At 42.0% G+C, this 25,826-nt stretch overlaps 3 protein-coding genes across 7 annotated transcripts in view; 2 read left to right on the forward strand and 1 right to left on the reverse strand.

Moving 5' to 3' along the window:
* nphp3 (nephronophthisis 3) overlaps positions 1–5,717 on the forward strand; it is a 29,971-nt gene extending 24,254 nt beyond the window's left edge. For both annotated transcript variants that reach the window (XM_014180713.3, XM_014180712.3), the window contains exon 27: positions 2,593–5,717. In XM_014180713.3, coding sequence (XP_014036188.1) covers positions 2,593–2,761 — 169 coding nt within the window. In that variant the 3' untranslated portion in view covers positions 2,762–5,717. The remainder of the gene's footprint in view (positions 1–2,592) is intronic.
* On the reverse strand, positions 5,683–12,128 carry uba5 (ubiquitin-like modifier activating enzyme 5). Its single transcript, XM_014180716.3, has 12 exons — positions 11,795–12,128; positions 11,584–11,629; positions 11,318–11,407; positions 11,073–11,182; positions 10,857–10,943; positions 8,888–8,972; positions 8,682–8,786; positions 8,051–8,178; positions 7,661–7,796; positions 7,419–7,497; positions 7,215–7,321; positions 5,683–7,021 (listed from the first exon to the last, which is right to left on the reverse strand). Exons 1-12 carry the CDS (start codon positions 11,971–11,973, stop codon positions 6,938–6,940), a joined length of 1,236 nt encoding a protein of 411 aa, XP_014036191.2. The 5' UTR covers positions 11,974–12,128; the 3' UTR covers positions 5,683–6,937.
* A 2-nt stretch (positions 12,129–12,130) lies between these two features.
* acad11 (acyl-CoA dehydrogenase family, member 11) overlaps positions 12,131–25,826 on the forward strand; it is a 48,632-nt gene continuing 34,936 nt past the window's right edge. For 2 of the 4 annotated variants that reach the window (XM_082970663.1, XM_014180720.3), the window contains exons 1-3: positions 12,131–12,561; positions 17,142–17,263; positions 17,889–17,995. In XM_082970663.1, coding sequence (XP_082826789.1) covers positions 12,534–12,561; positions 17,142–17,263; positions 17,889–17,995 — 257 coding nt within the window. In that variant the 5' untranslated portion in view covers positions 12,131–12,533. The remainder of the gene's footprint in view (positions 12,562–17,141; positions 17,264–17,888; positions 17,996–25,826) is intronic. The other 2 variants (XM_014180718.3, XM_014180721.3) reach the window with 2 other exon arrangements.

The following is a 25,826-nucleotide window of genomic DNA, read 5'->3' on the forward strand; positions in this document are numbered from 1 at the left end:
TTTTTGTGTCTCAAATTACGCTCGCTCGTTATGCCTTTGGATAGTGACCTGAACGCATGAACAAAACGGAGGTATTTGGACATAAATATGGATTATTTCGAACAAAAACAACATTTCTTGTGGAAGTAGCAGTCCTGGGAGTGCATTCTGACGAAGATCAGCAAAGGTAAGAGAATATTTATAATACCAATTCTGAGTTTAGGTGACCCCAGAACTTGGCGGGTGTCTGTATAGCTTGCTTTGATGGCGAGCTATGTACTCAGAATATTGAAAAATGTGCTTTCGCCGAAAAGCTATTTTAAAATCTGACACAACGGTTGCATCAAGGAGTACTGTATCTATAATTCTTAAAATAATTTATGTATTTTGTGAACGTTTATGATGAGTATTTTTGTAAATTAATGTGCTCATTCACCGGAAGTTTTGGTGGGAATACATTTTCTGAACATCACGCGCCAATGTATAATGCTGTTTTTGGATATAAATATGAACTTTATCGAACAAAACACATGTATTGGGTAACATAATGTCCTAGGAGTGTCATCTGATGAAGATCGTCAAAGGTTAGTGCTTCATTTAGCTGTGTTTTGGGTTTTTGTGACATATCTCCTTGCTTGGAAAATGGCTGTGTGGTTATTTTTGTCTATGTACTCTCCTAACATAATCTAATGTTTTGCTTTCGCTGTAAAGCTTTTTTTTAAATCAGACAATGTGGTTACATTAAGGAGAAGTGTATCTTTAAAATGGTGTAAAATAGTCGTATGTTTGAGAAATTGAAATTATGATATTTTTTGCTGTTTTGTATTTCGCACCATGCTATTTTACTGGCTGTTGAATAGTGTGGGACGGTCAAGTCCCACCTTGCCCAGAGAAGTTAAGGTCACAGTTATCAAAACTTAGTACACTAAAGAGGCCTTTCTACTGACTCTGAAAAAACACCAAAAGAAAGATGCCCAGGGTCCCTGCTCATCTGTGTGAACATGCCTTAGGCATGCTGCAAGGAGGCATGAGGACTGCAGATGTGGCCAGGGCAATAAATTGCAATGTCCATACTGTGAGACACCTAAGACAGCGCTACAGGGAGACAGGACGGACAGCTGATCGTCCTCGCAGTGGCAGACCACGTGTAACAACACCTGCACAGGAACACACAATCCCTCCATCAGTGCTCAGACTGTCCGCAATAGGCTGAGATGGGCTGGACTGAGGGCTTGTAGGCCTGTTGTAAGGCAGGTCCTCGCCAGACATCACCGGCAACAACGTTGCCTATGGGCACAAACACACCGTCGCTGGACCAGACAGGACTGGCAAAAAGTGCTCTTCACTGACGAGTCGCGGTTTTGTCTCACCAGGGGTGATGGTCGGATTCGCGTTTATCATCAAAAGAATGAGTGTTACACCGAGGCCTGTACTCTGGAGCGGGATCGATTTGGAAGTGGAGGGTCCGTCATGGTCTGGGGCGGTGTGTCATAGCATCATCGGACTGAGCTTGTTGTCATTGCAATGCAATTCTGTGCGCTACAGGGAAGACATCCTCCTCCCTCATGTGGTACTCTTCCTGCATGCTCATCCTGACATGACCCTCCAGCATGACAATGCCACCAGCCATACTGCTTGTTCTGTGCGTGATTTCCTGCAAGACAGGAATGTCAGTGTTCTGCCATGGCCAGCGAAGAGCGCGGATCTCAATCCCATTGAGCATGTCTGAGACCTGTTGGATCGGAGGGTGAGGGCTAGGGCCATTCCCCCCAAGAAATGTCCGGGAACTTGCAGGTGCCTTGGTGGAAGAGTGGGGTAACATCTCACAGAAAGAACTGGCAAATCTGGTGCAGTCCATGAGGAGGAGATGCACTGCAGTACTTAATGCAGCTGGTGGCCACACCAGACATTGACTGTTCCTTTTGATTTTGACCCCCCCCCCCCCCCCTTTGTTCAGGGACACATTATTCAATTTCTGTTAGTCACATGTCTGTGAAACTTGTTCAGTTTGTCTCAGTTGTTGAATCTTATGTTCATACAAATATTTTCACATGTTAAGTTTGCTGAAAATAAACGCAGTTGACAGTGAGATTACTTTTTTTTTGCTGAGTTTATAATATTAGATAGCAGAAGCAAGTCGCACATCGAGTCTTGGGGTTATCGCCACCAAAGCTGAGTTCCAAATCAACATTGGTGCTATTCAACCAAACATTCTAACATTTGAAATTCTACTAAAGTTGCTCTTGTGATGTCATCATATACAAATGAAATTGTATTCTTATGAATAAAGTCACCATGGCAAAGAAATAGAATGGGTTTCAAATCAACACTGTTGCTCTTATCAACCAAACATTCTAATTTCCAACATTCTACCAACTTTTCTTTGGTTGATTTTGTATTTTGATATGATTTTACAAGGGAATTGTCATGACATTGAAAAATAGTGAAACATACACACACTCACCATCTTATTTTTAATACACATATTCAGTACTATAAGCTGAAGGACTAGTTTTATTTTCATCCCCATATCTCTTCATGAGCCCTGTTACCTTTTCTCTCTCTCTTCTGTCCATCATTCTGTCTTCCCTCCTCTCTCTCTCTCCCCCCCAGCTATGAGGAGGGGGACTTTGAGAAAGCAGCAGAGCTCTACAAGCGAGCCATGGAGATCAAAGAGGCGGAGCCATCTCTGGTGTGTGGGAAGGCCCCGTCTCGGCACTCGTCCAGTGGGGACACGTTTAGCCTACGAGGGCCCGCCCCTCTCCCACATGCCCCCAGGTGATCCCTCCATCCATCTCCTCACCCCTAGGGGACCTAGAACACTGGGGCTCTTTCCCAATTTGTCTTCCCTCGATTCCACGTGTGACCTTTCCTCATCTCCTTATAGAAATGCATGGGTGGAGAAGGTCCAAGGGTAGGGACCTTGGATCTTCTCCTCCAACAATGTTCTTTGAGAAGATGGTGAGATAGGGTCTGGGGAATCACGGAAAGAGAATTGAAATAGAGCCAGGGTCCACAATCTGCATTCCTGAGAAGAACGTCCATGGAACTCTCAATGGTTCTTTATGCTGCTTTGAGACGGAACAGTGTTGTAATGTCGCCTGTTAAGTGTACTGTAGCTAACTGCCTTCATGAAAATATGAAGTATGCTTTATTTAATGTCTGTTAAATGGCTGTATTGTGTTTGTTTTTTTAAAGATATATATTATTAATGTAATCATGTATTATTATTATTATTATGAAAGAATGTGAAATGATGTCAACACCGCCCTTGTCAGGGCCTGAAACTCAGGTTCAGAAGGTTTTTTTATTCTATATTTATGAATATTTCCAAATTACAATAGCTCACTGTTAGTACCTAATGGAAGTGTGTAACTGTTGAAATTACATTTTGAATTTGATAATGGTAATTGGATAATGATTCATCAATGTCACCAGTCGCTCTGGATAAGGGTGTCTGCTAAATGACCGAAATGGAAATTCCTACAGCTGTACACTTCCATAGTGAGGGAAAAAGTATTTTGTATGTTTGCCCACTGACAAAGAAATGATCAGTCTATAATTTTAATGGTAGGTTTATTTGAACAGTGAGAGACAGAATAACCAAAAAATCCAGAAAAATGCAAAAATGTTTTAAATTGATTTGCATTTTAATGAGGCAAATAAGTATTTGACCCCCTCTCAATCAGAAAGATTTCTGTCTCCCAGGTGTCTTTTATACAGGAATCGAGCTGAGATTAGGAGCACACTCTTAAAGGGAGTGCTCCTAATCTCAGTTTGTTACCTGTACAAAAGACACCTGTCCACAGAAGCAATCAATCAATCAGATTCCAAACTCTCCACCATGGCCAAGACCAAAGAGCTCTCCAAGGATGTCAGGGACAAGATTGTAGACCTACACAAGGCTGGAATGGGCTACAAGACCATCGGCAAGCAGCTTGGTGAGAAGGTGACAACAGTTGGTGCGATTATTCGCATATGGAAGAAACACAAAAGAACTGTCAATCTCCCTCGGCCTGGGGCTCCATGCAAGATCTCAGCTCGTGGAGTTACAATGATCATGAGAACGGTGAGGAACCAGCCCAGAACTACACGGGAGGAGCTTGTCAATGATCTCAAGGCAGCTGGGACCATAGTGACCAAGAAAACAATTGGTAACACACTACGCCGTGAAGGACTGAAATCCTGCAGCGCCCGCAAGGTCCCCCTGCTCAAGAAAGCACATATACATGCCCGTCTGAAGTTTGCCAATGAACATCTGAATGATTCAGAGGACAACTGGGTTGAAAGTGTTGTGGTCAGATGAGACCAAAATGGATATCTTTGGCATCAACTCAACTCGCCGTGTTTGGAGGAGGAGGAATGCTGCCTATGACCCCAAGAACACCCTCCCCACCGTCAAACATGGAGGTGGAAACATTATGCTTTGGGGGTGTTTTTCACTAAGGGGACAAGACTACTTCACCGCATCAAAAGGAAAGATGGACGGGGCCATGTACCGTCATATCTTGGGTGAGAATCTCCTTCCCTCAGCCAGGGCATTGAAAATGGGTGGTGGATGGGTATTCCAGCATGACAATGACCCAAAACACACGGCCAAGGCAACAAAGGAGTGGCTCAAGAAGAAGCACATTAAGGTCTTGGAGTGGCCTAGCCAGTCTCCAGACCTTAATCCCATAGAAAATCTGTGGAGGGAGCTGAAGGTTCGAGTTGCCAAACATCTGCCTCGAAACCTTAATGACTTGGAGAAGATCTGCAAAGAGGAGTGGGACAAAATCCCTCCTGAGATGTGTGCAAACTTAGTGGCCAACTACAAGAAACATCTGACCTCTGTGATTGCCAACAAGGGTTTTGCCACCAAGTACTAAGTCATGTTTTGAGGAGTGGTCAAATACTTATTTCCCTCATTAAAATGCAAATCCTTTTATAACATTTTTGACATGCGTTTTTCTGGATTTTGTTGTTCTGTTTCTCACTGTTCAAATAAACCTACCATTTAAAATTATAAACTGATAATTACTTTGTCAGTGGGCAAACGTACAAAATCAGCAGGGGATCAAATACTTTTTTCCCTCACTGTAACTATCGTATGCATGCTCATATAAAAACACATTTTGGAGCTGTATTGTTATAGAATACTGAGCTCAGGTACTTTTGCTGTGCCGGTTATGCAATCAGTGCCAAGTCTTCATGCAGTACAGTAATAGATATTTTATTCATGTAAACTATGACATATGCCTGCTTCAAGATGGAACCTTGATCTCATGCCATGGTGCGTATCAATAATTGTATATCACTGAGCAGTTTTAAATGTATTTACCTCACGTAAAGTATTTATGCAAGTAAAATAATGGGTTTTCAACCCATGCCATCAGTTTTTCAGAATTTTGCCCGATTGCAGAGGTTCTGACGTGTTGGATCTCTCACCACACAATTTCACTGAGGTGTATTCACTAGACATCAAATGGAAGGAAACGGACCGAAGCGTTGAGGGACTACCCTGAACTTGTCCAATAAAACATTTTGCTACTTTTGTGCACTAATGAATAAGTTGAGCCTTCATTGTCTCTATGACTGTACATGAAGCCAAGGGTGACGTAAGGTACCAAAACCCTGTCATATGTGCCAAACATATACTCTTAAGTGCATTGTCTCATGTCATTGTGTAAGAATCTGTAAATGAAATACTATAAACTAATCAAATGTATTCTGGCTAATAAATACTTTATTGAAAACAAGGTGTGCACAGAGAGTCAGTCAATACAGTTTCAGCAGAGACTGTTTCGGGTTACAGGTATATATCAGTTTAAACAGCTGAGAGCATGACATGGAGTAGCAGTGGTCCATCGAGCCACTGCAACAATGAAGGCAGAGCCCACTCGTTTTTCCGTCGCGGTATGGACCAGAGCTAGACAGGGCGCAGATACAGTAAAGGCAGGTTGGTCATGCGGAGAAATGTTAGGCCTCATTCACTATCATTTAGAAGGTGGGAAATGCATTTACAATCCAGTTTAATTCATTAATAAGCATTCTATACAGTAGAAGTAGTTGATCGGAGGCTTAGGGCGTCGTTCAAGCTGTACCACTGAGGCGTTAGATTGCGTGATAGAAACGTTAAGGTCATTTCCAATTGAGCCGACATATGCAACATTTACTGTGAACGCGGTCTCCACTAACGTGGGAATATTGCCTTTCAATTTAAATCACGCTGTAATGCTGAACTTCGGCAATATTCAATTCCGAGTGTTACAACAATCTTTCCTCTCAGTCAACAGTTGACACATAAGCATAATTCATCAGACCGATAACATCTGTATGTACCTGGTCCATTACAACAAAACGATAATTAATTTAAGAGAATTACATACGATTTAGGGTCAGGATGGGTTATTTCAACTACCAGTTTGTGCTCTCCGACAGCTATATGCTTCCATACTGAATGGGCTTACACTAGTAAATTCCTACCCTTGGGGAATATGAAGATCATTCTCAGCAGCAGCACTTAAGGTCATTAACCATGCATTGCATTCGCTTTGTCAAAAGAGCAAAAGTACTTGCATTAAGGAGTATTGATACTGTAGTAGGGTTGGAGGGTAAGAAAGAACTTGGCTCCATTTTAGAACATCGGGAGACAGTAAGATACAGCATACCTCCTGCAATTGAGCTTTGCGTTATGTCTGCTTCGTTATTAAAAAGGCGGTACACAGCAAATTCGCCAGTGTTTAATCAGTCTTAAATGTAACTGTTCCAGTGTCTATACGGGGTCCACACTTTTCAGTGTTAAATTAACACACTGGTTACTGTAAAGCCTTAACTCCTTCAAATACTAGAAATGTTACACAACAACAACAAAAAATCAACACTAGGCAACACTGGCCGATTTGCTGTGTAGGTTCACTGTGATGTTGCTGAGATAAGCGATGCGTGACGATAACAACGACAGATTGTCCGGTCCTAGTTACATCTTCCTCATCTGAGCCATCAGCTCCTCTAGACTCTGTTCCGTTTCCTCCACCATCTCCCCTTCTGATGTCCCCGTCTCCTGGAAAAGAATACAAATGGCATTATTAGTCTAAAACTTACTTGAGATGCCTTACTGGAGCAGTGTTTAGCAGGTGTGCCTAGTGGCTTGAAGACCCCGGGTTCAAGACCAACAAGGAGCGCCGCGTTGTCGCCATTCGTTAAGAAATCGCTACAATAATATAGTATTTTTATACGGTGTGCCAGGTAGTGACCTTGTCAGGGATGGTGTAGGCCACAGTGATGCCCTCTGGGAGGTCAGGGACTGGGCCGGAGGCGGCCTGGAGTTCCTCGTCTGTCTGCTCCGACACAAGCTCAATACCTAACAGAGGTAAAACCATAGGTCAGAATGGTAGCTAGACAGGATCACTTAGTATGGACAACACATTTAGGCAATATCAACACTCTAGCTAACTCACCCCAGTCGTTCTCCTCGTGAACCACCACCTCCTCCACCGCCTGCTCTACAACCTTTTTCGGCCGCTCTGCCTCTTTTTTCTTTGGGCCATAAAGCGCAAACACAAACACAACTGAATTACAACTGTACCAGGTCATGTACATCCCCTCACACAGCCCAGATCATGATATATGAGAGCGAGAGAGAGAGAGAGAGAGAGAAATATATATATATATTTTTTAAAAGGCCTCCTTGGTCAGTCACCTTATAGTCGTCCTGCTGTTTCCTGCAGTGGCGGTCATCGCACGTGGGGTTGGCCTTCATGGCCATAGTGGGGAAGAAGTCCTGCATAGCGTTGTAGCCCAGGTAGTGACTGACTGTGCCAAACTTCAACAGGTACCTGAGGACCACAACCCACAGTTAGAGTATCTTCATAGGAAACCCTGTTATGGGCATTTGTGAATTGTGGGCTATGATCAGGGTCATACTCATTAGGGCGCATCGTAGCAAAACCCTTCACACCAGAAAAACCAAGTGTTTCTTATTTGGACAAGTTCAGGTAGTCCCTCCCGGTTTCAATACGTTGTATTCCGTTTGGTGCCTAATGAATATGACCCAGGGCTCATTTACAAACGAATGTCTTCCAGATCTTACTTGAGGACGTTTTGGACCAGGATCCCTGCCACCACGCCCATGGTGGTGGGTAGGCTGGCAGCGCACACCCCCTCCCTCTTCAGGGTCTTCTCATCAATGTTGGCCGCCACCACCAGGGGAGGAGCACACTGTCACATGGAGAAGGATATAAGTGCATTGCACGGCATTGACGAAAATCGCCCAAAAACAGGGCCATGTTCAGAGGATGCAACATCACAGAACGTTCGGATAGAAATGTACCGCGTAGGACAGACGTTCAGAACGTTTCATCACTGAATACACCCCCAGGTGATCATTTTCAACTCCATATCATCAACTAATGTCATCTATGGCAATCAAAGCTTGTGTTTTGGGTGAGTTTACAGACATCAATTTATACGGGGTAGAGAACAATGTTGCTTAGGAAACTGGCAGAACAAAACAAAAAAAACATAAGTTTAGGCATACGGGTGGAAGGGTGTTAGGGGGGTGAAAATTAATTAGGGTTAAGGTTCAGAATAGCTTCAGTGAATTAAGATGAGGGTTATGGAAAGGCATAAAAGTTAACATTGGGCAAGCGTAACACCATCTGCCGCAATTCATTTTCTGACACTGCCTATTGCCTATAAAGTAACTGTGTGTTGTGACATACTGCGAAGCAGGCCGTCTCCCCAGGGATGATGAGCTGGATATGTCCAGACACGGCATTCTCACTAACACCCGACTCCATCCAGATCTGACTCAGCTCGTTACATGCCTAGGCAGCAAGAAGATGACCAACATACGTCATCTGATCTTCACCAACTCAATAATGTATGTTTTATAGTCAGGGAATGAGGGATATATGTTAGTACTGACTGTGTTGATGGCCATCCGGGCCTCAAAGTTGTCCACACAGCTCAGGACCAGGTCCACAGCCTTTCCATCTTGAAGTGCCCCATGACTGAGACAACACAGAGAGTACTTAAGAACAGGAGAGCATACAGACTGACCTTGTAGTGAACATTTGGATAGATATATTTTTTTTTACATTATTTGTAATGTAGGCTACCCTGTGGTAGAGATATAGGATCTTAATTTGATCACCCTGTTGCAGGACAACATTTGAGGTTCAAAAAAGGCTTCTGAAGTTTATACATTTCCCACTTTGAAATTTCAGACTTGATTTGCCCTTACGAAGAATATATCAACCCCTACAGACATAACTCACATTTCTTGTTGCTGCAGGATTATTATCCTGCTGTAGCAAACTGGCTGAAATTAAGATGCTATTATACAGTATCAGTCAAAAGTTTGTACACAGCTACTCATTCAAGGGTTATTCTTTATTTTTACTATTTTCTACATTGTAGAATGAGTGAAGAAATCAAAACTATGAAATAACATTTGGAATCATGTAGTAACCCCCCGCCCCAAAAAATGTGTTAAACAAATCAAAATATATTTTATATTTGAGATTCTTCAAAGTAGCCACCGTTTGCCTTGACAGCTTTGGACAGTCTTGGCATTCTCTCAACCAGCTTCACCTGGAATGCCTTTCCAACAGTCTTGAAGGAGTTCCCACATATGCTAAGCACTTGTTGGCTGCTTTTCCTTCACTCTGCGGTCCAACTCATCCCAAACCATCTCAATTGGGTTGAGGTCAAGTGATTGTGGAGGCCAAATCATCTGATGTAGCACTCCATCACTCTCCTTCTTGGTCAAATAGCCTCTCAAAGACTGCGGTTGGAACCAAAAATCTCAAATTTGGACTCATCTGACCAAAGGACAGATTTCCACCAGTCTAATGTCCTTTGCTCGTGTATTTTGGCCGAAGCAAATCTCTTCTTATTGGTGTCCTTTAGTAGTGGTTTCTTTGCAGCAATTAGACCATGAAGGCCTCAATTCACGCAGTCTCCTCTGAACAGTTGATGTTGAGATGTGTCTGTTACTTGAGCTCTGTGAAGGATTTATTTTGGCTGCAATTTCTGAGGCTGGTAACTCTAATGAACTTATCCTCTGCAGCTGAGGTAACTCTGGGTCTTCCTTTCCTGTGGCGGTCCTCATGAGAGCCTGTTTCATCATAGCGCTTGATGGTTTTTGCGACTGCACTTGAAGAAACGTTCAAAGTTCTTGATATTTTCCGTATTGACTGACCTTCATGTCGTTTCTCTTTGCTTATTTGAGACGTTCCTGCCATAATATCGACTTGGTCTTTTACCAAATAGGGATATCTTCTGTATACCACCCATACCTTGTCACAACAGAACTGATTGGCTCAAACGAATTAAGAAATAAATTCCACAAATTAACAAGGCACACCTGTTAATTAAAATGCATTCCAGGTGACTACCTCATGAAGCTGGTTGAGAGAATGCCAAGAGTGTGCAAAGCTGTCGACAAGGCAAAGGGTGGTTACTTTGAAGAATCAAAATATTTGTTTTATTTGTCTAACACTATTTTCGTTACAACATGATCCCTTATGTGTTATTTCTTAGTTTTAATTTCTTCACTATTTTTCTACAATGTAGAAAATAGTAAAAATGAGTAGGTGTGTCCATCTTTAGACTGGTACTGTGCCTCTCTAGACGCTGAAACTTTAACCAAAATAACCCCCTTTCTAGATAATTTGACGTGACTTTGTGTTTATTTCAGAGTTGTCCTCATCATGTACATTACAGTATCCAATGTCATACAATTATGTTATCTAATGAACTTGAGAGTCAGAGAACAGAGAAAACACTCATGCTGTATGGAACAGCACAGCGGAACAACTGAATACTGAAAACACTCTGTACAAATGACCACACGAGCAGCATGGCACTTAGGAGAGGACAGCACTTCTCACCTTATGCGATCCATGAAATGTGCAAAATTGTCCATGGTGGTGATGTTATAGTTGTGGGTCTCAAACTGCACATCTGGGTTGATAGTCCTGTTAACAATTGTTTAATATGACAGCACCTTATAGCGACATGATATCATATAAAACAATGTAAATATCTGGGGTATCACTCAGCAGGACACAACTCCACCCCCCCCACCACCCCCCAGGTAACTGTACCTGAGTGTGTGTTCCGCTGCCTCTACTTTGCTGAGGCCAGCCTGGTGAGGCTGGAAGAAAAGCCTGTTCATATTGGCCAGCTCCACTTTGTCATAGTCAAACAGGATGAGCTGTACAAAGAGGAGGCGCGTAAGGCAGAATGACGCAACGCATGTTGCATTGATGGACATTGTCCATCGGAAGCATAAGGTTTGAAACAAATGATATAAAGATATGTTGATGTAGTAATGTGAAGTTTGTATTACCTTACCAATGCCACATCTTGTGAGCATTTCTGCAGTGACGCTTCCAACTCCTCCAACACCCACCACAGCTACAGTGAACGTCCGGATTTTCTGTTTAACAGTAGGATAGAAAGGTATGCCATGTTATTGTCATATTAGATCTGTATAGAGTTTTAAAATTCCAGAAATCCAGGAATCCTGCATCAGGGATTTCTTCAATATTGGTGAAATACTGGAATTGGGTAACATTTGTGTGTGTCAGATAACAATAGAATGTAATATATTACCTCATAATCTTCAACAATGCCCATTCGCTTCAAAGCCATCAGACGACTGTAAGGTAAGAACATGTTGAGGTAAGCAGTTTACACCATATGGGACGTGCCGGCCCTTTTTCTGGGGTGTCAACCAGATCAGGTAGCTAGTCTTAGGTATTTATTATCACAAATGACGCCATTCGCTGCCGTTAGATTTCGACAGTTTAACATAGATAGCTACCTGTAAGGGTTTGAGTCCACTACTTCAGCACTCATTTTGTCGATCCTTGGTCTGTGATGAGGATGGTTGTTGTCAGCAGGTCCCTCGGCACACATTGCCGTACATCGCTTTTGCTTACACTTGATCAACTCATTCTCCAGCTCTCTCACTCGTAGCTTCAGTTCTTCGACTGAGGTCATGTTTCTACAAGGAATAAGGCACACTAACTTCTCCGTTGTTCAAATGTAAAATGCCTAGATTGCAAAGCCTTAAACAATTAAAGAAAGATTACAAGCGATGGATGACTACTAGTACACGTCTACACAGCTCGAATCAGCTGTCAGCCTGAGTTTCTGTAAATTACGTCCGGGCGGAAACAATCTGCGGTGAGTAAAATTGTTCCTAGTGTGCACGATCTCTACGGCATCTGTAAATTCTACCATCGCTCTGTGCGTGCCTTCAGCAAATAATGTGCTTTTACAGATCTGTGAAATGAGCTCAGTCGCGCTTGCGGTAACGGTTTACAGAAAACGTCAAACATGCGCTAGGTTTGATCTGTAGTGCACTGATACTCACCTATGTCGACTGAAACGAAACAATTCGACTATCTATATTGTATTAATTGTACCTTTGCTTTTTCTAATGATTCATCCACACTGAATTATGGAAGACCAAACAACTCCTGTTCGTGAACAGCACATGTTCAACATTGTCAATCTTCAGCGATATCTAGCTGGAAAGACATAAGGAGTGTCCAACAATGACAAGCTCACTGTCAGACAATGCAGGTAAGTTCAACTTTTCGCTAAAGTGTTCCATAGAAATGTGGTAAAATACATGTAATGAAGCATGTCATTACATTTTGTGAGTCACGGTCCAAGCCTTCGTGTCTGATCATTTCAGTGCTGGACAGTTTCTTAAAATGTATTTTACCTTTATTTAACTAGGGAAGTCAGTTAAGAACACATTCTTATTTTCAACGACGGCCTAGGAACAGTGCCTTGTTCAGGGGCTGAACGACAGATTTTTACCTTGTCAGCTCGGGGATTCGATCTTGCAACTTTTCAGGTTGCTAGTCCAACGCTCTAACCACTAGGCAACCTGCCGCAACAGTCCAACCCCACTTTTCCAGTGAAGGCTCCTAAGAGGAGGGAGGGGAGGACCGGACCATCCTCCTCAGTGAATTTCATTTAAAAAAGTAAATTGTAAAACATTTAAAAAGTTATATTTTTTAGATTAAACTATACAATATATATATATATATATATGAAACGCTATTACCGCGCACCGCTAACCAACTAGCCATTTCACATCGGTTACACTTGGTGACATGATTATATAATAGCGTTTCAATAGTGTGACTTCACTCGCTCTGAGACCTGAAGTAGTTGTTCCCCTTGCTCTGCAAGGGCCGTGGCTTTTGTGGCGATGGGTAACGATGCTTCGTGGGTGTCAGTTGTTGATGTGTGCAGAGGGTCCCTGGTTCAAGGCGAGGAGAGGGACGGAAGCTATACTGTTAATTGATTAAAACACTATTTTGCAAAGGTCTACAGTAGCCTCAACAGCACTCTGTAGCGAAGGACAGCTAACTTCCGTTCTCCTCTGTGTACATCGACTTCAATACAAAACCTAGGAGGCTCATGGTTCTCACACCCCTTCCATAGACTTACATAGTAATTATGACAACTTCCGGAGGATGTCCTCCAGCCTATCAGAGCTGTTTCAGCATGAACTTACATGTTGGCCACCCAATCAAAGAATCAGAGAATTATCGGGTACTGAAAGCGTAAGGTACAGTTAGCAAGCACTGCAGTGTATAAAATGTGGTAGTTGACTAAAAGAGAGAGAAAGACAATAGTTGAACAGTTTTGAACAAATGAATTTCTTTCTAAATGAAAGAGAAGCTAGAGAGAGAGATTTTGTCTCTTTTTTTCACTTTCAATTTCTCTTACTTAGCTAGCAAATGCAGCTAGCTAGTTTAGCCTACTGAAACAGGCTTCACAGAGGGGTGCTATGTTAGCTAGCTGGCTATGACTTTCCAACACAACATTGGAACTCTTCCAAGTCAAGGTAAGCTTTTGGTATTACAAATGTATTGCCACCGGGGCCTGCCGGTGTAACTGCTTACTGACTGTACACTGTAACGTTACTGCATGATTGTAGTGGGTTTACTAACACATTAGTTATATTATCTATGCTGACTATGACATTACTTTAGCTGATATGGTGACAACGATATAGGCTGTGTGTAGCGGTTTGGCTTGGATTTTTTTATTTTCTTCGTCTGGTCACATACAGCTGATGTGTTGTGCATTGAAGTCCACAAGCCAAGGGAAGAGGTGAGAGGAGGAGAGCACATAGATGTGACAAGCAGTACAAAGTGGCTGCTATGAAAGTGACCTGTGTTTACGTGTGATCAGGGGTAAGGAAGGCCCAAAAAATTGGACTCCAGTCACCCAAGTCATAGACTATTCTTTCTGCTACCGCACGACAAGCGGTACCGGAGCAACAAGTGTAGGTCCAAAAGGCTCCTTAACAGCTTCCACCCCCAAGCCATAAGACTGCTGAACAATTAATCAAATGGCTATTTACATTGACACTCCCCCCCTTTGTTTTTACACTACTGCTACTCGCTGTTTATTATCTGTTATCTGTTTATTATCTAGTCACTTTACCCCTACCTACATGTGTAAATTACCTCGATTAACCTTTACCTCTGCATATTGACTCTGTATCTGCACCCGCTCTATATCCAGTGGTGTAAAGTACTAAAGTAAAAATACTTTAAAGTACTACTTAAGTAGTTTTGGGGGGTATCTGTACTTTACTATTTACAGTACCAGTTAAAGGTCTGGACACATCTACACATTTTTTGTATTTTTAACATTGTAGAAAAGTAGTGAAGACATCAAAACTATGAAATAACACATATGGAATCATGTAGTAACCCAAACCGTGTTAAACAAATCAAAATATATTTTGTATTTGAGATTATTCAAAGTAGCCACCCTTTGCCTTCATGACAGCTTTACACACTCTTGGAATTCTCTCAACCAGCTTCATGAGGTAGTCATCTGGAAGGCACTGCTCATTGACATAGTTGTTTTTGTTTTTTAGCTGTATAATTTATGTCCAATAGAGGGAGACAAAGTAGGCTAAACACCTGGCTTTGATGCTCTGTCAATGCTTTTAATTTTACACATTATGTTATGTATGAATTGCTCATATTTATTTGAAAGGATTCTTCTCTGTCTTTGGTGTGTTGAGGTGGACAGAGAGAATCGTGTCAGAAAGCCTTGTTCTCTGCTGGGTACCCAGTACCTCAGCCTGCAGCGGAGAGGGCAGCCCTGTTTGTGGCAGCAGTGGAGGTTCTGGCCCGTCTTCACTCCCTGGACCTAGAGGGGTAGGAGAGAGGGCCTGGCTACTGCAAGAGACAGGTAGAGGATGGATATCCTCCACAAATTCCCATCCCTGTCTCTTTTCAATATTTTTTATTGTCATTTTTAATTATATGGGAAAGCTGTACAACTGAATGCCTTCAACTGAAATGTGTCTTCCGCGTTTAAACAACCCTTCTGAATCAGAGAGGTGTGGGGGGGCTGCCTTAATCGACATCCAGTTCTTCGGCGCTAGGGGAACAGTGGTTACTGACCCAACGCTCACACCGCTAGGCAACCTGCCGCCCCATATACGGTTAACAGGGAGAAAAAAACATAATCAAACTGAGAAAAACGATACAGCAATAACGGAACAAAAACAGCCAATACATAACATAATCCCTTCCATTCTCAATGTTCATAATTAAAGCACTTAGTATTTTTACCGTTTATTACCCAGAATTGGCTGATGAGCAACATGTCCACTAATGACAATCAAATGAAGTGGCTCTCGTCCATGGGGATTTTCGAGTGGACAACCTGATATTCCATCCTACTGAGGTAGTGTTGTGGGCCTTCCTCCGTCCCAGTGCTGATCTTTATCATAATGAATAAGATCACATGGACAGGTGGGACCTGATCGTGGATCATCTGCTCTGTGACACTTTATGAATACGGGCCATGCTTTTATTGAATATGGGGCTTGGTAGGGGGAATGAATTGGATGTGTGTTGGTGTATGCTCTCTCTCCAGGCACGTGTGGTGGCTGTGTTGGACTGGGAGCTATCCAGCATGGGCCAGCCAATGGCAGACCTGCCCTACTTCCTGATGCCCAACTATTGGCCCAGTAGCCTCAGCATCCTCAACAGCATGGGCAGCCTGAAGGGTGTGGAGGGTATAACCTCTGAACTCTTATATCTGACACTGTGTCACGTCCTGACCAGCAGAGGGAGTAGTTGTGTAGTATTTTGGTCAGGACGTGGCAGAAGAAGTCTGTATGTGTGTTCTGGGATGTCTGTTTCTATGTTGGTCTGTGTGGCTCCCGATCAGGGACAGCTGGTTATCGTTGTTCCTGATTGGGAGTCATATATTAGGAGTGTGTTTGTGGGTTGTTTTGTTAGCACTGCTATTATTGTAAGTATAGCCTGTTAACATGTCTTTAGTCATTCTTGTTTATTGGTTTCCGTGTTTTGCTTATTTCATTATCATTAAAAGATGAGTATTCACATCCCGCCTGCGATTTGGTCACTTCAACATTACGACAGCCGTTACACACTGTTAGAAATGCTGAAGGCAGCTTCTGATCTCTAAACCCTTAGTTAAAAGTCCCACTCCAGCTATTTTTGAACTTTTACTATTGAAAAACTGCATTCTAAGTATAAATACACTAATGTACACACACGCTAAGCTTACCATATGCTTCCCAGTCAGAACAGTTTGCGCATATATTGTTACTACATTTTGTGGCGTTTTTGTTCATTCTGGTCTTTGGCAGTTCACACATGCAAAATGTTTTCTTGAGGCAAGTCGAAGACTTCGGCCACCGAAGTCTATGTCCCTTCGTCTGTGATTGGTCAACAGTACTACTAGTAGTAGGAGTTGGAACATTTGTTGTCATTCAGCGAGAGACGACTAGTTTTCATGCACATTTTTTTCACTTGAGAAATACTTCATCAAACATCTTAGCTACTGTAGATGTAAAATTGCGCGACTAAGACCTCCTCGTCAAAATGAATGACAGATTTCTTGATTTATCTTAGATTAATTCTGACTATTTTGAGGAAGTGTTTCTGCCTATGTTGCTACGGTGGCTCAAGAGGGACAAACAACAGTAATATTGCCTATTTTCTAATTTTTCAAGCGAAGGGCTTTTGGGAGTATGAGAGCAAAGACAGTCGCTTCGCCTAGCCGAGTTCTGCTAGAAGCTAACCGAACCTATGTGTGCGGACGCCTTAAGTTTCCAATGTCTGTATTTCTCTCTCAATGGCCAGGTGTACCCACTCCTGGGGACCTGATCTCCATCTACTGCCGCTGCAGGGGGATCCCATCCTCTCTGCCTCAGCTCAACTTCTACCTGGCCCTCTCTGTCTTTAAGATGGCAGGGATTGCTCAGGTTAGTCTCTCTCTTTCACACACACACAAACATGCACGCAGAGTACATTAAGGAGTCTATAATTACTCCCCATAGAGCTGTGTGATAAGATGCACCTTTTCACTGACGTTCGATAGACTGGTGTAAATGAAGGAACACACAAACACACTGTAGCAGTTTCTCTATCTCCCAGCTTGTCATCTCTTTGGGGCTGTTCAGCTGAAGAGGCAGCTAATGAGCTCAAACTATTCCCAGGTCCACATTCTCATCTAATTAAATCTTATTAAGACACACACACACACACACACACTTTTTTCTCTTGTCTGCTTTCATTATCTTTCGTCTGTACCTGAACACGGCAAACCAAAGCAGACTCCTGGGGTGGGTTCTGTAAAGATGAGAGGCTTAAATTGATTTTTTTTTTCTTTTTTTTTCATCAATATGCGTTGGCTTTCATCTATCTCTGACCCCCGGTTGAAAATAGACACCATTGGCATTTTCCCTCTTTCATGCTGATGGTAAAATCAGGAGGATCATCAATTCAGGAGGATCATAAGTGGATCACAGCGGATCATCAATTGTGATTTTTCTCACTTTATTCTGTCTGTCATTCTGACTCTATCTTCTCTTTCTCTCTCTGATTTAGGGCATCTATGTCCGCCACCTCCTGTGCAATGCCAGTGCTCCGAATGCTGCCCAGTTTGGCCAGAGTGTGGAGCCGTTGGCCCAGGTTGGGCTGCAGATTGCACAAAGGTATTTTGGTTCACATGATACTAAAACTACACCCTATCATCGCATTATTGTGTGTGTGCGCAATTTGTATGGGTGTGTGTTGCGAGTCTGTTTGTGTGTAGCCTCTCCAGATCTGTCCCTGCAGATGCCAGACTGTTTGTCCAGATGGCTAAAGGTCAGGCCCATGCTCCATTAGGTCACAGAGTTCATGAGACAGCACCCGCTTCCTTCTCAGCAGGTAGTGGTGTAAAGTACTTAAGTAAAAATACTTTAAAGTACTACTTAAGTAGTTTTTTCGGGTATCTGTACTATTTCTTTACAGTTTATAATTTTGACTACTTTTACTTCACTACACATTCCTAAAGAAAATAATGTACTTTTCACTCCATACATTTTTCCTGACACCCAAAAGTACTCGTTACATTTTGAATGCTTAGCAGGACAGGAAAATGGTCCAATTCATGCACTTATTAAGAGAACATCCCTGGTCACCCTTACTGCCTCTGACCTGGTGGACTGACTAAACACAAATGCTTTGTTTGTAAATTATGTCTGTGTTGGAGTGTGCTATCAGTAAATTAACAAAAACATTTGTGCCGTATGGTTTGCTTAATATAAGCAATTTGAAATGATTTATACTTTTACTTTTGATACGTACAATACCGTTCAAAAGTTTGGGGTCACTTAGAAATGTCCTTGTTTTTGAAAGAAAAGCACATTTTTTTGTCCATTAAAATAACATCAAATTGATCAGAAATACAGTGTAGACTTTGCTAATGTTGTAAATGACTATTGTAGCTGGAAACGGCAGATTGTTTTAATGGAATATCTACATAGGCTTACAGAGGCCCATTATCAGCAACCATTACTCTTGTGTTCCAATGGCAAGTTGTATTAGCTAATCCAAGTTAATCATTTTAAAAGGCTAATTGATCATTAGAAAACCCTTTTGCAATTATGTTAGCACAGCTGAAAACGGTTCTCTGATTAAAGCAATAAAACTGGCCTTCTTTAGACTAGTTGAGTATCTGGAGCATCAGCATTTGTGGGTTTGATTACGGTCTCAAAATGGCCAGAAACCAATAACTTTCTTCTGAAACTCATCAGTCTACGCTGTGTACTATCCCCTTCACAGAACAGTGCAAACTGGCTCTAACCAGAATAGAAAGAGGAGTGGGAGGCCCCGGTGCACAACTGAGCAAGACGACAAGTACATTAGAGTGTCTAGTTTGGTGTTTTGCGGGTACTATTTAATGAAGCTGCCAGTTGAGGCCTTGTAAGGCATCTGTTTCTCAAACTAGACACTACAGTACTTGGTCCAATTCATGTACTTTTTAAGAGAACATCCCTGGTCATCCCTACTGCCTCTGATCTGGCGGACTCACTAAACACTAATGCTTCGTTTGTAAATTATGAGTGTTGGAGAGTGCCCCTGGCTACCCATAAATTTAAAAAACAAGAAAATGATGCTGTCTGGTTTGCTTTATACAAGGAATTTGAAATTATTCATACTTTTGATACTTAAGTATATTTTAGCAATTACTTTTGCTTTTGATACTTTAAGTATATTTAAAACCAAATACTTTTACTCAAGTAGTATTTTACTGGGTGACTTTCACTTTTAATTGAGTCATTTTCTATGAAGGTATCTTTACTATTAGTATGAAAATTGGGTACTTTTTCCACCACTGCATATTTTCAAACTTATATGGGATCCGTAAATATGAATAAAAATGTAAAATTATGAGCCTTGTTTCGCCAAGGAGAAAGCACTGAGCTATTTAGGGAGAAAGGCAGGATCTATGATTAGCTGAGATAATGAAGGGGCTAGATATGCTGAGAGATGAGTCCTTTTTTGATTGGTCTGTCATGTCACAGGCTTCTGTCTATAACAGAATTGGGGCTTCCCTGGTCAGTATATAAATCATCTTTAGTAGCACGTTTTAAAAAATATATATATAGTAAATGGGCAAATGCAAAAGTGTTGCTACAGCTCCAGGGCTGTGGTAAACTGTATTTTATTGTATACTGGCTGTTCGATGCACGAACCGGTTTGGATTTTTACTTTACCGTATTTCAATGTTTGGTTTGTTAAATGGAATATAAATGGAATAACTGAGTGATGAAACTCGAAAAAAATTATGGCAATCCTCCTTTTTTACCGCCAGTATGAGACTTAACAGTTGAGAACTGCTAATTTGCTAGCAAGAGTTTTGGGTGCAGTGTTGCCAACTCCTCAGTAAGGAAAGTAGCTATTGGCTGTCCTAAAGTCACTAGAAGTCGCTAAATGATGTCATCACCTACTTTGCATAATTGGCCATGTGCATGTAATTGTGATGGACGCTGTAGGAGAGAGGAATAACGTCGTGGGAGAGACAAAAAGTGAGTAAAAAACACCCTAAATATGTTTAGAACTACAAATGAACTTTCTTCTGTTGATTGTTGGGTTTTTTTATGTCACAATTCCAACCATCCTCCTTTATCTAGGCTTGGGACCGGCCAAAGTGACCCTAAAGAGTTCCTTCGTTTTTTTTTTAAGTATTTTTTTTTTTTTTTTATTTTTCTTAATTTGGTTTGGTTTTTAACCTTAACCTTTAACCACTTAGGAGCCTACAGCAAGTCACAGTAAAACATGAACACCATAACTTTTTTTTAATATATATATATATATACAATCTACATTAACAATCTAAATGGACAATAGAAAAAACTGTCAATGGCAATGTGAGAAAATTATGGTAACTAGTCTGGCCCTAATTCAGGTAAATTATTATTATTTTTTTAATGTAAGCCAGGGCGGGATCAGCCAGCGGCGGCTTCCCACATCGCGATTCATTTGCAGTCTGGACACGGAGGGGTGAATATCTCCTGCTCTGACTGCAGCTGGGAGGGACTGCTGCGCGAGGACTGGGCCGCCTGTGAGTGCTTTGGGATGGGGGTGGGGCCCGGGTGGGGCCCACGGCAGCACCCGCTGCTCGTTGAGAAGAGTAAAAACGATACGTGCTTTCACGTCAGTCTCCAATAACACCAGAAAAAGTCGCTAGATTTGTCGCTAGTCGCTTTTTTGAAAATGTGTCGCTAGAGGAGTCTGAATACTCGCTAAAAATAGTGACAAAGTCGCTAAGTTGGCAACACTGTTTGGGTGCGCACACATACTTTTTTTTGTCATGAATCTGGCTTGTGACCCAGTGTTGGTGCCAAAAGCACCCTAGAAATCGGCACAATGCCACTTATGGCGAAAGTAAGAACTGCCATTGAATCCATTAAAAATACATGTTCATAAACCACGTTTCCATCCCAAAAACAATGTGCGAGTAAAGTCATACCAGTGTAAAAAGAACAACATTTGTTTGCTCGACATGGTAGGATGTGTAAAATTAATAATGCTTGCAATGGCGGTGGAAACGCCTTTTATGAGCAAATGTTGATATAATAACCATCATATGGAATTAACTTGAAGTCAAGCGATGATATGGTGCGTGGTCCTTCCAACCATGCAGTTTATTAGGCTACAGATGAAATAAGTTATGATGGGTGGTGAAAGTGCACAGTGATGAGCTTGATGCTCCGTTCCAATAAATATTGAGGGTCTTATTCTGGTGACATGATGATCGATGCTTTATTGCCGTTTGACAAATAGAAATATTCTCGCTCTTGTCCATAATAATAATGTAGACCAACCTACCCACACAGCCTACCAGCACTGTACCTACCCACACAGCCTACCAGCACTGTATCTGCAAGCTGTTGGCTAGAGCGCATATGTCAAGACCAGAGTAGGCACATTATAAATGTAACGCAACAGTTTTTGTGGTACCGTGTGGAAATGATAACAAATGAGTGAAGGAAATGCAGAATCATTTTTGGTTGAAGTTTGATTGAACAGTATAGAACAATCAGCAGAGATAAAGCCATATTAAAACCACTTAGAATGCATTAGTTTCCACCCTAGAGTCATGCACTACTTATTAAGCATATTTAGAACTATTATTCAAAAACATAAAATACCTTCAATAATTAGAAAAATATTGTGATGTGATATTTCGGCCATATCGCCCAACCCTGTACAGCTCTCAAAAGCATTGCTGCCCTGAATTTAGCTGGTGCTATCGATAAAGCTCAGTGGGAGTTTAAGTAGAACAATTACTTTCAGGAGGACAATGCCATGATGACTCATGCGTTTCCATGTAAATTCATAAAGAGATGACAAAGGCTTAAGAGGGTGTGAACGACAATGAATGGGCGCAACGGAAGAAAGAGCTCTCTAGAAACTGAAAATCTTTCTAGGGCATTTTTTCTACTTTTGACGTTTGTCAAATTTCAAAGAAGCATAACTTTCCCATGTTTCCTCCAACTGCAGTGTATGATATACCATTTTGAAGCTCTGAGTCTGTACAAATCTTGAACATGCCCACAAACAGCCTCAATTAAATCGGGGCATGGACTCAACAAGGTGTCGAAAGCGTTCCACAGGGATGCTGGCCCATGTTGACTCTAATGCTTTCCACAGTTGTGTCAAGTTGGCTGGATGTCCTTTGGGTGGTGGACCATTCTTGATACAGACGGGAAACTGTTAAGCGTGAAAAACCCAGCAGCGTTGCAGTTCTTGACACACTCAAACTGGTGCGCCTGGCACCTACTGCCGTACCCCCCAGTTCATGGGCACTTAAACCTTTTGTCTTGCCCATTCATCCTCTGAATGGCACACACACACAATCCATGTCTCAATTGTCTCAAGGCTTCAAAATCCTTCTTTAACCTGTCTCCTCCCCTTCATATACAAAGGCTGCAGTCCAAACACTTATCAGACACACCCTCTCCCCTCTCCCCTCACGCTTCGAACACACCGACATCATGCATTTTGGTACAGCAGAATTACATTTGTTTCCAATGAAACCCTGCGTTTGCCTTGCAGCATTGCAGTTGCAGTGCGTTCGGTGTGCTGCGTACATTGGATTTATCGAACGTATGCGTCAAACTGTATGCGTAGACGGCTTGACAGAAATGGTAGCAGAAGGTGAATGTTGAACTCTTGTCGCATACATATCCAGATGATGCTGCGTACTATTTTGCTCAGTAACGGTGTCAGTGTGTTCGAAGCGTCAGCCCTCAAATTAAGTGGACACTTCTGATGACGTATCATGACGTCTGCCGAGTATACACTTGCAGGGGAAGGGGCGAAGGAGGAAGGAATTAATTTTATTAAATAGACCGCCCTTTTGCCCGGAACTTCGTCACTCGTCCCAGTGATTGTGTTTTCATCCACCAGTAGCTTGTGGGTGCTTTATATGCGCCACAGTCAATTAGAATTGCATGTCTACTTATATTAACAATATCATTATGAATATACGCCTACTGTATGATAACGTTAGCCAGGCTAGCTGGAACTTCTGAAGAAGGAAAATGTTTTATTTCTACAATTTTCAAAAACCAAACAAAAACATAATTACTTTTACGAGACGTGTTTGTGCATTAATAGCACAATTTCTAACTTATTTACATTTGTTTTTACTTACACTATGTTGACTCCATTTTGCCTGACTTTTCTTAGCGGATGTACAATCATCGCAAATTGAATTATGGGGTGTTTCAGGCCCTGAAGTGAACATAATTGTACACTCACAAACTCCATTAAAAACAAGGGCTGAGGGGCTTACGTTGCAATCTTCCCTTGCTTGGCTAATCATTTGGACCGATGACAAATACGGCCGCAGGGATTCCACCAAGGGCATAATGCGAGGGTAAGTGGACGAAGGTGTGTCTTTTATGAGTTTGAAATGCAGCCTACTGATTTGAAGTGGATTTAACAGGTGACATCAATAAGGGATCATAGCTTTCACCTGGATTCACCTGGTCAGTCTATGTTATGGAAAGAGCGGGTGTTCCTAATGTTTTGTACGCTCGGTGTATTGACATATATTAATGCATGGCTCTAGGGTACAGAGTGTGCCTGTCATACAGAAATAGCATTTGATATGTCCACTGAGCAGGGCTGGAGCCACTCTCTCTTCTGCTCCTTAATACCACACATGTGGAGGACCTCCATGCTTCCCATCTCTACAAAGGCAAACAACCATAGACCTAGGAAGTATCCAATGACACAATCACATCACAAAAATATTTTGCAACTGGTAACATAACAGCAACCAGAAAATGTTGTAACTCATCATAACAGAGTAATTACATTCATATGAAACATGATTACCAGTATGGTGTATTAGACCTGCCCGTACGAGCAGCGCGAGCTTCCTTTTTTTTTGCGCGAGTGAAGTGAGTTCGGAAAAACGGAAAGTATACATCTTAGAAGTAGTTTTCACATACAAACTTTATATGTCCGAACTCAAAATCAAATACGCATCACACAAATAAAAGGGACGTTGTTGTTTACGTTGATCGGCGATGTTCTGCATTGTGTCTATGTAAACAGGGTTATTAGGGAAATCATTCTTCTTGCAGAATGTTGAGAATGAACCATTTTCCTTCGTGACTCAATTAGAGAGAAATAGGGTGCGTCAAATGGCACTATGTAGGGAATGTGACACGGTCATAGTCATTCAATGACGTCAGAAGGGATGGTAGTGGGCCTTGTGTTCTTGCAAACACAGATGTTGTTTTCATACGTCTTAATTGGTGGGTTGGGACACAAAATTAGTCCCTTTTTTTATTTTCAATTTTGCGTCCCTTCTGATATTGTAAGTAGAAATTGTGCACGAATATGACACGTTAAAAGCCTGTTATATTAAAGGAAGTCGTTTTTCATATTGACCACATTCAAAATTCAATAAAATCGATTTTTTTATATGAACAAAGACTTGCTAAAGTGCTACAATTCAGCATTTTGACATGTCCCTCTGTGGCTTCTAGGAAGATTTTATCCCACTTAACCCCAACATTTCTCCTTTGTTGCTTTGCCTCATTTCTGAATTGTGTTATTAATTCCATGAGATTAGTGACTCATTTTAAAGTTACAAAAAACCTGTTCCTCATTTTAAGGTCACGCCAGTTACATAATCGCAAAATGATAGTGTAAAAGCAGGTGAGCTGGTTTTTCTCTTTTTGGCAATTTTCTGGTGTTTTGTGGTGGAAAACTGAGTGGGTCAAATCAAATGTATTTATATAGCCCTACTTACATCAGCTGATATCTTAAAGTGCTGTACAGAAACCCAGCCTAAAACCCCAAACAGTAAGCAATGCAGGTGTAGAAGCACGGTGGCTAGGAACAACTCCCTAGAAAGGCCAAAACCTAGGAAGAAACCTAGAGAGAATCCAGGCTATGAGGGGTGGCCAGTCCTCTTCTGGCTGTGCCGGGTGGAGATTATAACAGAACATGGCCAAGATGTTCAAATGGTCATAAATGACCAGCATGGTCAAATAATAATAATCACAGTAGTTGTCAAGGGTGCAACAGGTCAGCACCTCAGGAGTAAATGTCAGTTGGCTTTTCATAGCCGATCATTTAGAGTATCTCTACCACTCCTGCTGTCTCTACAGAGTTGAAAACAGCAGGTCTGGGACAGGTAGCACGTCCGGTGAATAGGTCAGGGTTCCATAGCCGCAGGCAGAACAGTTGAAACTGGAGCAGCAGCACGGCCAGGTGGACTGGGGACAGCAAGGAGTCATCATGCCAGGTAGTCCTGAGGCATGGTCCTAGGGCTCAGATCCTCAGAGAGAGAATACTTAAATTCACACAGGACACCGGATAAGACAGGAGAAATACTCCAGATATAACAGACTGACCCTAGCCCCCTGACCCATAAACTACTGCAGCATAAATACTGGAGGCTGAGACAGGAGGGGTCAGGAGACACTGTGGCCCCATCCGATGATACCCCCGGACAGGGCCAAACAGGCA

Source organism: Salmo salar, chromosome 29 (genome assembly GCF_965601325.2).
Source record: "Salmo salar chromosome 29, fSalSal1, whole genome shotgun sequence".
Taxonomy (NCBI): domain Eukaryota; kingdom Metazoa; phylum Chordata; class Actinopteri; order Salmoniformes; family Salmonidae; genus Salmo; species Salmo salar.

Coding starts and splice junctions, on each gene's coding strand:
- uba5 (XM_014180716.3), bottom strand. CDS start 11,973: ATGACCTCAGTCGAAGAACTGAAGCTACGAGTGAGAGAGCTGGAGAAT. Junction 8,179..8,681: donor GGGAGACGGCCTGCTTCGCA/GTATGTCACAAC, acceptor TCCATGTGACAG/TGTGCTCCTCCCCTGGTGGT. Junction 7,797..8,050: donor CTGGTCCAAAACGTCCTCAA/GTAAGATCTGGA, acceptor TGTGGTCCTCAG/GTACCTGTTGAAGTTTGGCA.